General features: G+C 36.3%; 2 protein-coding genes across 3 annotated transcripts in view; both read right to left on the bottom strand.

Annotated features, from left to right (window-relative positions):
• The window catches only part of dnm3a (dynamin 3a), a 55,624-nt gene extending 51,036 nt beyond the window's left edge, over positions 1 to 4,588 (bottom strand). For both annotated transcript variants that reach the window (XM_051139067.1, XM_051139068.1), the window contains exons 1-2: positions 4,325 to 4,588; positions 3,877 to 4,099 (exon numbers count right to left, since the gene is read on the bottom strand). In XM_051139067.1, coding sequence (XP_050995024.1) covers positions 3,877 to 4,037 — 161 coding nt within the window. In that variant the 5' untranslated portion in view covers positions 4,038 to 4,099; positions 4,325 to 4,588. The remainder of the gene's footprint in view (positions 1 to 3,876; positions 4,100 to 4,324) is intronic.
• A 961-nt stretch (positions 4,589 to 5,549) lies between these two features.
• Positions 5,550 to 14,356, bottom strand: mettl13 (methyltransferase 13, eEF1A lysine and N-terminal methyltransferase). Its single transcript, XM_051092207.1, has 8 exons — positions 14,012 to 14,356; positions 11,996 to 12,737; positions 11,416 to 11,615; positions 11,133 to 11,322; positions 10,873 to 11,049; positions 7,993 to 8,205; positions 7,017 to 7,148; positions 5,550 to 6,899 (listed from the first exon to the last, which is right to left on the bottom strand). Exons 1-8 carry the CDS (start codon positions 14,162 to 14,164, stop codon positions 6,607 to 6,609), a joined length of 2,100 nt encoding a protein of 699 aa, XP_050948164.1. The 5' UTR covers positions 14,165 to 14,356; the 3' UTR covers positions 5,550 to 6,606.
• Positions 14,357 to 14,428: the final 72 nt, after the last annotated feature.

The following is a 14,428-nucleotide window of genomic DNA, read 5'->3' as shown; positions in this document are numbered from 1 at the left end:
TATGCATATCAGATCTGCGTGACGTTCAGCAGCAGCAGCTCTTAAAGTAATAGCAGCCAAATAATCTAGTAACTCAGCTGCTGTTATGTCTATTAATCAAAGAACAAAAGAAAAAGGAGGAAATCAATAACTTTTGTAGCTTTAAGGATTCATCAGTTTAATTTAGTATTTAGTGTTTGATAACTTTATTCAATTACTGTATATTTACTACTTGCTGATGGGCACAGGTAAATAATGGGTTTACGTGAGTTTTTTTTAAAAGATCACTTAAATTAGAAGTTGTTATTTTTAAAAGTCGAATAAATGTTAAAACTCAATTATACTGCAATGTTGAATGGCTAGTCAATGGTTAAATATTATGAAAAAAAAAATCTAGAGACATCAGTAATATTGGTATCAGTGATACTTGCCTTCAGTCATAAACAAATATTTAACAAATATTAAAAATATATTGTCCTTATGTTGTTTCGACATTAATTTGATGATTGAATGTAAAACTATTGCAATATAAAAGTATATTAAAAAACTTTAATGTTAGGTGGGATTTTCAGAAAAATGTGCGATTAGTTAATTTTTTTAATCAATTGACAGCACAAAAATGGACAGGAAAGAGCAACCCAGACATTCTGCTAGCTAACTCCTTTTGTACTCTATAGAAACAAACATTTTGAGTAAAATGGTAAGTTGAGAATTTTCATTCTCCAGATATCACTTAAATTAGGAAATTTAGGAAGTCTTCATCCAGAGTAATGCAAGCCCAGCATTACACTTACTTCTCTTTCAGAGTCAGATGACGGACTCATAATTAACTTAAGCTGAGAATGTTTGCCTAGCCATATCTAGGAGAACTAGCTATAGGAGAGCTATTACGGCAGATACGTTGCTGTGAAACCAATTATTGCAAAAGAAAAAAAAAAGTAGGACGGGGACTTGGTTCTATCCATCAGAATGTGAGCACTGAACTCAAAAATAAATATGAGCTTGCAGTTGATTTTAAAGGGCAGGGGTTGAAAGGAACTAATTAAGGCTACGTTCACTGTTAGTTTTTGGGATGAACAAACCGCATTTACTTACAGGTGTGAGTTTTGAAATATCCCGTTCACATAGCAGCTGTATGAGTGTGCAATGAGAGTCAAACCCGCTCTTGCATTGAATGACGTAATAGACAACTAGTCCTGTTCCATTCACGCAGCGCATGTTTTCTGAGAATGCAGTTATGAGTCCTGAAAATTTACGGGCCTGAGTTCAGTTATAGAATCCGGTTGTCATGCCGTAAATAACTATACTGTGTGTGAACGTAACCATATTAAGGACTCAAATACAGGACTGACAACCATATTCTGCTGATGTGTGAATGTAGTCTACTCTAATTGGAGAGATCTGGCATCCATCACTAAAGAGTCTGTCATTTTGACCAAAATAAACACACTTCACTTTAAGGGTCTGTTCACATTTGGCAGGTTTTGCTTGATTAAAGAAAACTCTGCTAGCGTGGTTCACCTGAATATGTGTGAACGCCTCCATATGAACCTTGGTGAGCACCAAACAAGCAGACCAAGACCCACCTGTTTAAACTCTGGTGCATTTCAACTAAAATATGAATGCTACACACAACATACAATGAGCACATTTAGCTAAATACACAGCGCTGACACACGAGTTATAGCTGTCATAATGTGTCATCAAGTGTGTAGTCATCATCGTCATCATATTTTAGTACAGCTTCAGAGATAAATACTACTGCATGTGCAAGATCACTTATGGTGTTTCAGAGATGACTCAATGTTGACATGCATTATGTGTGATTGCTTCAAGAGAACTTAAAATCTTTGGTCAACACAACATGTGCTATACAACTGGATATAAGGAATATATTAAAAAATAATTAAAAAAAACAACCTGTCTATCAAAAAAAAGTAAACTGGGTCTCCAATAACTGCCTGAGAGCATGTTCCCTGAACACACTGCCCGAGATTTTATAATGACGGTCACAACGCTTGAATGCCTCCCTCACAGATAAGCATAGCAGCTTGTTCTCAATGAGACACACTTATCTTAAGGCGGCGATATCCAGTTTACTTTAGCTCACCAAACTGATATGCCAGAACAAACAATAGCTTTCACTAACAATCACAGCTTCCTGTTGGACAGGACCAGTCTTTCCATGCGGAAACCAGCGTGCAAAGAGAAGATCCTGTGAGCTCCTCTTGTGTGAAGAAAATAAAAGATGATTAAAGACTTGAAAGCCTTTGCCTTAGAAGGACTCGTAAAAGGGGTCATACAACATAAAAAATGCATTACTTTTTAATTTACAAGAAAATATCTTTTGCAAATAAGTAACAGCAGTTACTTTTTTTCCCTCATGTATTGATTGAAAGCTCCCCTGTCCCCATGTTGAAAGAAATCAGGAGTAAGATGTTACTTTAGTTTTAGAATAAATATAAACATGCATTAATTCATCTCACTCACAAAAAAACAGACTCAGAATTCATCAAAATTAATAAAAACAGTAAAATGCAACTCAGAATATGACACAAACCTACAATACTTAAATGTTAAAAAACACAAATATCCTTTATGTATTTAAACCCATTTTATTAACCAACATCCCTGCTGCTGATTTTCAATGATCCAGTTTAGTCATACTAATAAGCAATAATTAACATTTGTTCTTTTTTTATTGCTGAAGAGTGTTTCTTCTTCTGCATTCTACTGTACAAACGTGAATTTACTTTTCCTTTAGCCTGAGGCTTTTGGTGTGAAAGGAATTTTACTTTTGCCAAAAATATAACTTTTTATAAAACAAACAAGCAACCCCTGCCCAGATTTAAAAAGTAACGCAAAAGTAATGTAACGCATTACTTTCTAAAAAGGACCCAGTAATGCAATTAGTTACTTTTTTTAGGGAGTAACGCATTATTGTTATGCATTACTTTTGAAAGTAGCTTTTCCCAACACTGCTTACTACCTTTCTGGGCCTTGAACGTGTCAGTTGTGTTGCTGTCTATGCAGGATCAAAAAGCTTTCAAACTTCATCAAAAATGTGTTAATTTGTGTTCTGAAAATAAACAAAAGTCTTATGGGTTTGGAACAACATGAGGGTAAGTAATTGACAGCATTTTCATTTTTGGCTGATCCTTTCAAAGACACCTAATATAAAGTGGGAATGTATATATGTGCGTGTATGTATTTTACACTTACTTTGAAAAAAAGCTTACTCTTAATATAGTTTATGTGCCAAAACCAGCTTTTTTATGACCACGTTTTGAGTTCAAAAAGTTGCAGATGCTTTTACAGCACACTTAGAGGCTATTTTAGCTTAAGAGATCAAGGAAACTGACATTTGAAAGGGCTTCCCTTAACAAAAAAAAAGATTCTTAAAAAAAAAGAGAGAGAAAAATAATTTGCCAGCTTATTTTAATGATCCAAATAGTCTGGAGAAAATGAAGTCAATCTTCAGATTCTGCATGGCTCACGGACACTAGCTTGCCAGGCCATTAGACAGATGGAGGAAGAGGTAGTGACTGCTCCCGACTACAGATGAGACCATCTGCACCTGCTTCAGCTATACAGTTCAGTGCCTCTGCAGAAAAGTGACTCAATTCAACATCACTAGGCGATTAATCAGTGCATTTTGAATTCACTGTCATCGGCCAATAACTATGCCCACATGGCCATTTAATATTTTAGTCCTCTTTTGATAGAATTTTTGAAGTCGATATCAGTCTCCAGTCACCCTGACATCTACTATTTATTGAAAACCTCACGTTTTGACCAATAATTTTGACATTGATAACTTAGCAAATCCCTGGTATAATAAACTGAACTATTTATTATAATCAGCAAATGCAATGCCCAGTTATGATGGTGTCATACCTGCCCACGAAATTTTCCAGGACAGAGCTTTTGCCTGCGCTCTGACCCCCGACCACCGCGATCTGCGGCAAGTCCAGGTCGCAGGTCTGTCCGATGGCACTGAAGGCGTCCTGCAGGCGGTTCACCAGCGGGATGAGCTCCTCCATCCCCCGGTTGCCCATGGTTACGGAGCCGCGAGGATGCGGCGCGCAAACCACAGGGCTCAGCTGACAATTCTCCTTTGCTATATGAAAAAATATTAAAATTGACAGAAAACTACGTGTCAACTTAAAATAGGGAAGTGTTTTTTTCCCTACACATAGTATTTTAATCAAAAATTGATGACATGCAAAACCACTAAAATAACACTGCGCATTAAAACTTGAAAATACAAAGTTTTTACTTTACTAAGTATACGTAATGAACATACTAACCAGTTACGTTTGTATATCACAGACAGTTTAGTTACCTGCAACGAGTTTTTTATAAGCGTTTGGTCCTGACAGACGCAGCAGTTGAGAGTAACGGCGCTCGTGTACTGGACGCTGTCGTGAGCAGCAGTGACTGAACTTAAAAACACACACCCTGTAATCTATACACGACGAACCGAAAGAAACTACAAGGCGACATATAAAGAAGCCACATGAGCTTTAAACTCCACTGGAAGTCGTCTGTTTTACGCACTCGTTTGGCCCAAACTCAACTTGTGGTCGAGACCTGACAGCCAACTGTCCGCTCGGTGAGTGCGCTTGCGCGTGCTCGCGCAGACGCCACTCCTCTAATAAGAATCTGGAGGTACAGATTTAGTTCTATTCAAAAATATGCTTTTTTTGATTATTATTTAACGAGCACAAATATATAAGGTACAAAAATTAAATCCGAAGTCAGTTGAAAAAGTAAAAGTGACGTAGGTTAGCACTAGTGGCGTGGGGCGCGTGCCCGAGCCGCTGTCCTTTTCCTTCCACAGTCTTAACGATTTTAAGCATAGCTGCAGGTAGACCAGATCTGTGTCAATAATATATACAAACCCAAACCTCTAATGTGAGTGGTTACTTTTATGACTCAACTCAGTGATTGTCAAAACTTTAAAAAAGTGATTACTTAGTATATCATTCAGGCATTGTAACTTATTTACCTTATTTACTCTGCCGTTATTGCGCGTCGGTTGCTTGAGGTTTTACCACAAAAAATTAGCAGTAAACATACTATTGTTATGAAATTACATCAATACGATATGTGAAATTTGTTTCTATAGAACTTTTTGAAGGTGAGAATAAAAACAACGACAATACCAAAAACACAGGATATGGAGCACCATAATTTCAAAACAAACAGGTACATTATATATAGAATTAGGAATGTTTCTATATTATGAAAGCAAACTAGGATAGTTATGTACATCTAGTTTGTAGCTAGCTATGTTTATAATTTAGTTTGTTCTCATGGCCTGCCACCCCTCAGTGCATGACACTGTAGGGTGCATCCACCCTCATTTCAGTACAATAGACTCATCCAGTAAAAATAACACTGCACTGCCATTACAGGGTTGCCAGATATTTCGTTTCTGTGTGAATTGTAGAGTGCATTTCATTTTACAACAGTACATTTGTTTGTTAAAACCATAGGATATAACTGTAAAACACTGCTCAAAAAAGAGATTTAATGTCAGTGAATTTATGATTATTTGGGTTTTATTTGTTTCAGGACTATTACTTTGATTCACTTTCATTCTTTGCTGAAAGAATGACCTTGAGATAACAGCATGTTCTTTAATAATTTTATGTTTGTTTAAACTTGAATCCAGTCCAGCAAGATAAAATGTTTACTATAAGAATGATTATAACTAAGCTGTTAATAAAACAAACATTATTAGAGTTTTTACAAAAATATTTCAGTCTTTCTACCTCAAAATTTTGTTGTGTGCCATTTCTTTGTAATTATTTGTAAAACTGATCAGCAATTTCTGAGTGAAAACTCAGAAATCTCACCACCAAATTCTTTTCAGTATACTGACCCTAGCGAGTCTTATTTTTGTCTGAACATAAAGTGTACTCCCTATATTGTTATTATTTGACTTATAAAGTGCAAAGGTTTTGCATGTTGTTTGTCTATTGATGAAGGTCTTTTCATTTAGATACAGATCATCAATGATAAAGGGCATTATAATGTTCATATATACACAATATGTTTAAATATTTGACATTATTGTGCTGTGATCTTTCAAACGGCTGGAAAAGAATGGTTTTATTTCAGATGGAAATTTCCCTAAATGCTACGCAATGTCTAAACAAACCGTGATGGTTGCTTTAAAGATCAGTCAGACAATTCCCTCCATTTTTTTTTTCCAGAATAGCTGCAACATAAACCAGGCTATATGCCATTTTGTGAAAGGTCTTGTAACACAAGTTTACAGTCAAGTTAATTTATTAACCTTGAAAATTATGCATATTTTTCAGGCCAAACCAGCCATTTATTTTATTATTTTTAGTAGTGCTGTGCAACGATTAATTGTGATAAACTGTATCCAAAATACAAATTTTGTGTACATATATATATATATGTGTGTGTGTGTGTACTGTGTATATATAAAGACACACATACAGTATATATTTTGAAAATATTTACATGTATTTACATGTATTCACACACATATATTATGTGCACAAAAACCTTTATTTTGCTTTCGATTAATCGTGATTTATCGTTGCCCAGCACTAGTTTTTAGTTTTCACTCCAATGTTTTCTCAATCTTTAGATGACTTTCAGGTCATTCAGCATTGCAGTAATGTCTATTTGAGGCACACATGGTGCATTCTGGGTGCTGGCACGTAGTGTCTTCTGTAAGTCTTTTGCTGTCTGCTGTAATGTTTGTGGAATGGCTTGAGCTTTGTGTCCCTCTCCTGCACTTCTGCAACACAGCAGCACCTCATTGACTTCACCCTCGATTCCACGAGAGAACACGCACGGGAACACAGCTTGAACACGTTCAAGAACCGATTTCCTGAGAGCCGAGTCACGACACACTAGGTTTAACATGAATAGTCCTGTGGGCGAAAGAAAATAAGAGTGATCATGGGGAAAAAAAGCCAAAAATGTCTCACCATGAGAACTTTCAATGAAAAAATACCAAAACTGATCATACTGATCATCTAAGTGCTTACCTCGAGGGGTTAACAAGCTGTAAACTTTCTTCAGAAGTGATGTTTCTACAAAGGCAGGTGGAGGGCAGCTCATGCCCAGGGTGGTGTCTTTGCTGTCAACGTCAAACATGATGACATCAAAAGAATGTCCACCTATATAGGTGCAGGGAAAAAAAAATTATATATAGTAACACAGTAGATAATATAGTAGAGAAGGAATCTAATGCAATGCAGCCAAACACATATATGTGACCCTGGACCAGAAACGTCATAAGTGTTAATTTTATACATCATAAATTATGTATGGATTGTTAGGATATGGCCGAGATACAACTATTTGAAAATCTGCAATTAAAAAAAAAAAAATCTAAATACTGACAAAATCACCTTTAAAGTTGTCCAAATAAAATTTTAGCAATGCATATTACTAATCAAAAATTAATTTTTGATATATTTACAGTAGGAAATTTACAAAATATTTTCATGGCACATGATCTCTGACTAATATCCTATAAATATTTTTGGCATAAAAGAAAAAAAAAAATTTTTTTGACCCATACAATGTATTTTTGACTATTGCTACAAATATACATGTGCTAATTAAGACTGGTTTTGTGGTTCAGGGTCACATATCACAAACACAAACTCTTTAACATAAATGGCCAACAGATGTCATGATTCTCCCACGCATCACGAAACGTAACAAATACACGAGTTCATGTAGATAAATGCAGATTATTTATATCTTGATTAAAATCTACACATTATATGTACAAAGATAAATGATGTTACCACATTTGTTATGACACTGAAGTACTTGCCAGCTTTTTTTTCAAAAAGCATCAGCAAACTTTAAAGGGGGCCTCAATATGACTTAAAATCATATTGATTAAATCACAAAAACAGGAAAACTGGATAACTGGACTATTGTTGTAGATAATAGAAGGCCACTGAAGTCAAACCGGTTTAGAATTACTAAATCCAGATGTTCTATTACCCTCGCTCTCCAGTGTTTTGATGTGTTCCAGTCCATCTCCAAGTATAACTTTCAGCCTCTCGTCGGACTGAAATCCAAACCAGGTCTGAGCCACTTCCAGCACAGCTGGGTCCAGTTCAACCACTTCCACCCGTGAACACGGCACAAAGTCATGCACAAACTGGGGTAAACCACCACCACCTAGTCCCACCAGTAACACGGACACTGGGTGATCTGTTGGAGAACATGTGACACTCATCAGAACAGATTTTTTTGTGAATTATGCAAATCGTTGAGGAGAACAGACATTCAGCACCATAATAGTGGTCCATATGGTTCATGCACTTCTATAGTTGTATGATATCTTTGTGTAAGGAACAGACTGAAAAATAACTCTTATAAATCACTGTATCAATGAACTGTAGTAACCAAACATCCTGTGCTATTTAGAAAGTTCTGTATACGTGCTAGTAGGGCTGCATGATTCTGAATAAAAGCAGAATCACGATTTTTTGTTTAAAATAGATATCACAATTCTGAATGTAATTTATTAGAGGTTGACAAAACATTAGTTGCTACAGTCTATTCCGTTTTTAAAAATGTTAAGAATGCGTAAGTCAGTGACTTTTGAATGAACAATTCAATGACAAATACATTTTTGTCAGTCACTTGTCGCCACCTACTGGTGTAACAAAGTATTGATACAATCTTTATTTGAAGTTACTTTCAAAAGGTGATTTATTTACATTATCATTGTTTTCATCAAAACTAAAAAAAAAATGATCACAGTCCTTCTGTGATAATTAGGCTTTTTGTAACAATACTGTGTGACTGTTTGTGAAGCTGTATCATACCTATACACGACAACTACTCTCTCTGGGTCAGCGGCAGTGCAAACACAAAATTTTATAGCTCTGCAGTGATCGTACTTGTAAAATGTTTCATAGACATAGCTAAATCATTATTATTTAGAAATAAGATCACTTTTTCTGTATATTCTGTACACAAAGATATGACACTTTGCAATAGAGTTGTCAAAAGGTACCAGGTTCGGTACTTTCGGTACTGAAATTTTAAAAACGTCCATTTCCCGCTCACATTTGAGCACCGTTAGGCCGATTTTTAAACATCGCTGATTGGCCATATTGTTCACGCGATGTTTAAAAATCTGCTCAACAGCGCTCAAATGTGAGCAGGAAATGGACGTTTTTAAAATTTCAGTACCGAAAGTACAGAACCCGGTACCTTTTGACAACTCTACTTTGCAATATAACACACAATCTGCAAACATTCATGAGGATGTTATTATTTGTTTTTTGACAAACCCTGGTCACTATGAACCAATGTTGAATGACAAGAGTTGCAAAACAATTTTTTCAAAATGTCTACTTCTGTGTTCCATGAAAAAAATAACAGTAGATAACTACATTTTAACCTAATTTTTGGTATATAACATAATAACCTAACTATTTTTTACAATTTCTGTGGTACTAGCAGCAGCAAAATTGCAAACAGAAGTGCAAACATGATACACGTTGCTCAAAAGAGCCACAGTGTTTTCACTCCGTAATAAATTAATAGCTGTCGTTTTATTAACCATTAAAAAGTTTGGGCTCAGTAACATAGTTTGTTTTGTTTTTTTTATTTATTTATTTATTTAAATATTTTTATTCAGAAACTTGGTTTCCACAAAAACATTAAGCAGAACTTAATAGATTTAAAAAAGATTCAAAGGGTTATTTTTTTAATTGTCATAGCAGTACACAATATTTCTTTTTTTACTGTATTTTTGAATAAATGCATGCAGCCTTAAGAAACATAAGACATAGTCTACTTTTCATTCTTTTGAATGCTATTGTATACTTCAAGACTTATATTGTTGAATGCAAAGTTAGCTGAGATATGGTTACAGTATTTTAAAGGAGAACTTCACTTCCAGAACAAAAATGTACAGGTAATTTATTCACCCCCTTGTCATACAAGATGTTGATGTCTTCTTTTTTTTTAGTCGTTAAGAAAATACATTTTTTGAGAAAAACATTTCAGAATTTCTCTCCTTGTAGTGAACTTCTATGGTGCCCGCGAGTTTAAAAAGCAGTTTAAATGCAGCTTCAAAGGGCTATAAATGATCCCAGCCGAGGAAGAAGGGTCTTATCTAGTGAAAAAATTGGTTATTTTCTAAAAATTTATTACTATTTAATTTCAAATTCTTGTCTCGTCTAGCTCTGCGTGATCTCTGTGTATTCAGGTTCAATACAGTTAGGGTATGTCGAAAATCGCTTATCTCACTTTCTTTCAAACTTCAAAATCGTCCTACATCGCTGTTTTTAAAAAAATTTTAAATTAAAAAAAGTTTTTTAACTTTTTTGTAAAGGGTGTTTGATCTTCTTTGCACGTTTCACTTTGTAAACACTGGATCTGCACTTCTGCAGTGATGTAGGACGATTTTGAAGTTGGATGAGATGGGAGTTTTTCGACATACCCTAGCTGTACTGACCCGGAATACACAGAGTTCACACAGAGTTAGACAAGATGAGTATTTGAGGTTAAAAAGTATATAAAATTTTAATTTTTTAAAGAAAACAGATCGTTTCACTACATAAGACCCTTCTTCTTTGGCTGGGATCGTTTAGAGCCCTCTGAAGCTTCCTTGAAACTGCACTTTGCAAGTTCAAACTTGCAAGTTTTCCTCAAAAAACATAATGTCTTTATGACTGAAGAAAGAAGAATATGAACATCTTGGATGATGGGGGGGTAAGTTATTTGTACATTTTTGTTCTGGAAGTGAACTACTACTTTAAGGACACAGTTCATGTTTAATTAAAATGTTAAACAAAACAACCCCTTTCGAATATAAAATCCCTGTTCCACCTCAGAGCTTTTTAATGTTTGCACACTTACCTTTATTATTGATTGCATCCATTCCTAGCATGGCTAAACCAGCCACCATGACTTCATGGTGAGTACAGCAGAGAAAACCTCTGTCCACAATGCGATCTTTAACACCCGTTAAAGCAGGGGCTTCAGAAACAGACGGTTTGGATTTTTTCTTGTTCTTCTTTTTATGAGTGGAAGAAGCTGACAAAAGAGACAAAACACTAAAATAAACCTTCACTTGTTCTGTAAACAATGCAGAATTCAAACACAGCCAAGTACCACACCTGTGGCAGCAGACCGGAGTCTGCTCTCTGACTGCACCAGCTGGGAATTGTTCATGAAGATCAGCCTGCGATAGAGGTGACCATCCTCTCCTCTCACATCCTCCACAGAATACTCTCCAGTCAAACCGCTGACCCCTCGTCCGATGACTTCCCTCCACCCCAGATCTCCTCCCACAGACAGGAAAGGCACCTACACCAGAGGAACCGTGAAAGAGAGTGCATGCATGAGTGAGGAATGAGGAGCGGATAAAAAGCAATACAGATGCATTTTAATCCTGCGCACCTGCTGATTGGCTGGCATTCCAGGAGGAGCGAGTTCCATCACCATTGGAGAGAGCTCTGATTGGACAGCCTGCATGTCTTCATACTCCTGATCTCGATGCATCGCCACAATGACCAGACGCCTGAATTTTGCACTAGACGCTAATTGAGTCCGACCTTCAGCCGAGCCATATAACCAGTCAGACTCACGACCCTGAGGAACTGAAAATAAAAACACATTAATGGAAAAAATTAAATTGTGTATACAAACACACATACTCACACATATATACAGTGCCTTGCAAAAGTATTCAAACCCCTTAATTTTTTCACGTTTTATGTTGCAACCTTGTTAAAATGCTTTAAATAATTTTTCGTCCCATATCAATCTACACTCCATACACCATAATGACAAAGTAAAAAAAACAAACTTTGCAAATTTACTAGAAATAAAAAACTGAAATGATTCCATTGCATAAGTATTCATACTGTTGCAACAGACGTGTCACCATCAATATTCAAATTCAAATCTGCGTTCGTGCTGCATCACTGTCTATGACAGTGATTATCACAATGAAAAGGCAAAAGAATGAAATCCTCACCGATAAAGATGGCGAAGTGATTACTCCGTGGCAGCTTGGCAGAAGGCAGGCTATCTTGCACTGTCAAAGTGTATCGCGGCCGGCCGGTGGCTGCATGGCACAGCGTGAGGGACGGTGTACTGCTAGCATCTGTTCCACCTTTGAGCTTATGCAGCATTAGATTGTAGGCCTGTCTCTCCTTCACAGCGGACAACAGCTCCGGTACTGATGAGAGTCTAGTGGGAGCACCATCCTCCCCCTGACACAACTCCAGCACTGCAAACGGAGGTGCTTGGCGGAATTTGGTGCAGACCAGAACAAATACAGGGAGGGCGAAGGAAGAATCAGATTCTTCACTTTGCTGGCCATTAAGACAATGAATTCGTACAGCCCAGCCCTGGGCAAAATGTTCCACCGCCAGCTTTATGACGTGCTCCTGTGCTAAAGTTACGCAGACATATCGGCCCCCCACGGCCAAAACTCTGCCAACCTCTGCCAGCATCCTGCCTGCAAGTGCACCGTCCTCTTCTGAAGCCATGGCATCAAGCGTGCCCTTATCAAGAGCTGCCTGAAAGCTCCCGCTCTCAAAGCCTGTCTGGGTGGCATCCAGCTGCTGGAAGGTCAGGTCAGGACGGCGCTCTGCGTTCCGCTGGTTCATGTGAGACACCACAGTCTCGCTGATGTCGATGTTGGTTAACTGATGGTAGCCAACATCGTAGAGCTGTTCACTCAGCTCAGAGTTACCACAACCCACCACCAGCACCTGCAGCAAAGAACAAGAGTTACAATTCTGCTCATAAGTTTATATACACAGAACTGGTTTGGACCACTTTTATAATATTTTAAAGGTACTTTAAAGTAATTTGTTAACTTGAAAACATTACATAACTGCTTTTTAATGTTTTTTTTTTTTAAAGAATTCTGTTCTGCTCACGAAGCCTGCATTTATTTGATCCAAAATACAGCAAAAGCAGTAATATTGTAAAATATTTTTACTATTTAAAATAACGGCTTTCTATTTGAATATGTTTTAAAATGTAATTTATTCCTGTGATTAAAGCTAAAATTTCAGCATCATTACTCCTGTGTCACATTGTCCTTCAGAAATCATTCTAATATGCTGATTTGCTGCTCAAGAAACATTTTATTATTATTATTACTATCAATATTTAAAATAGTTGGGTTGGGGGTATTGAAATTTTGAATTTTGAAAGATTTATATTTCAGATAAATGCTGTTTTTCTGAACTTTATCAAAGACACCTGAAAAAAAAAAACTCAGCAACGTAACAATAATAATAAATGTTTTTCAAGCAGCAAATCTAAATACAAGAATGATTTCTGAAGGATCATGTGACTGGAGTAATGATGCTAAAAATTCAGCTTTGAAATCACAGGATTAAATCACATTTTAAAATATATTCAAATAGAAAACAGTTATTTTAAATAGTAAAAACATTTTAAAAATGTACTGTTTTCGCTGTACTTTTTAACGTTTTAGAAAATCTCTTACACTCGCCAAAGCTTTAACTATTTGTGCAAAAATACAATAAAAAACACTGTGAAATATTACAAGTTTTCTATTACTTTTAAAAATTGCAATTCTGAATTTTCAGCATCATTACTCTTCAGTCTTCAGTGTCACATGATCCTACAGATATCAGCCTATTATTATGCTGATTTGCTGCTCAAGAAACATTTATGTTTACTTTTTTTTTTTTAAATAGTTAATTGCTACTTAATATGTTTTTAAGATTTTTTGATTAACAGAAAGCTCCAAAGAACAGCATTTATTTTAATTGAATTTTTTAAAAACAGTATACTTGTGTTTACTGTCACTTTTGATCCATAATGCATTTTTGCTGAATAAAAACATTAACTTCTTTCAAAATAACAATGTTATTGACACCAAACTTTTGAACAGAATTAATATATGGTAAGAAATATAATTCACCACAGGTGTAGGCTGAAGAATTCTGTGAACATGATGTGAGAATTTTACGAAACAGTCCTCATATTTCATAAAAATCGTCTTTACCTTATCACGAGGTTTAATGTATTTATGCAGTACACCGCAGAGGGAGTTGTAGTCTCCGTACCACTCGAAAGCCTTCTCTCCTCTTTTACGGAAAAAGCGCTCCCAGTAGTCGGCTGAGCTGAACTCCTCAGCGGTGCGGGGCAGTAGGCTCATGCTTATGGATGGGATTCTCAAACTCCTTCTCAGTTACTCTCAATTTGGATTTATCAGATGAATTCTAACCTTTTTCCCAAGCCGATAAAACGACTTTACTACGTACTTTAATAGTTAAATACTAATGAAACTATTTATATTCTGCAGTCGCTAACATGTGATAACGCTCTCTCACATGTTTTGGCACTTTCCACCCGGAGCGATTTTACAGAAGGACGGCATTGAGCCTCCAGTGATTGGTCCGTGTGTGAGATGGGCGTGTCT

This window comes from Labeo rohita, chromosome 20, assembly GCF_022985175.1.
Source record: "Labeo rohita strain BAU-BD-2019 chromosome 20, IGBB_LRoh.1.0, whole genome shotgun sequence".
Taxonomy (NCBI): Eukaryota; Metazoa; Chordata; class Actinopteri; order Cypriniformes; family Cyprinidae; genus Labeo; species Labeo rohita.
Note: the sequence above shows the minus strand (reverse complement) of the source record. Positions and strands in the feature narration are given on the sequence as shown.

Excerpts from the sequence above, each read along its gene's own strand:
- mettl13 (XM_051092207.1), bottom strand. The coding sequence starts at position 14,164 with ATGAGCCTACTGCCCCGCACCGCTGAGGAGTTCAGCTCAGCCGACTAC. Across the intron at positions 11,050-11,132 it reads ACTCCGGTCTGCTGCCACAG|CTTCTTCCACTCATAAAAAG; the intron begins GTGTGGTACTTG and ends CTCTTTTGTCAG. Across the intron at positions 7,149-7,992 it reads CAAAACACTGGAGAGCGAGG|GTGGACATTCTTTTGATGTC; the intron begins GTAATAGAACAT and ends GCACCTATATAG.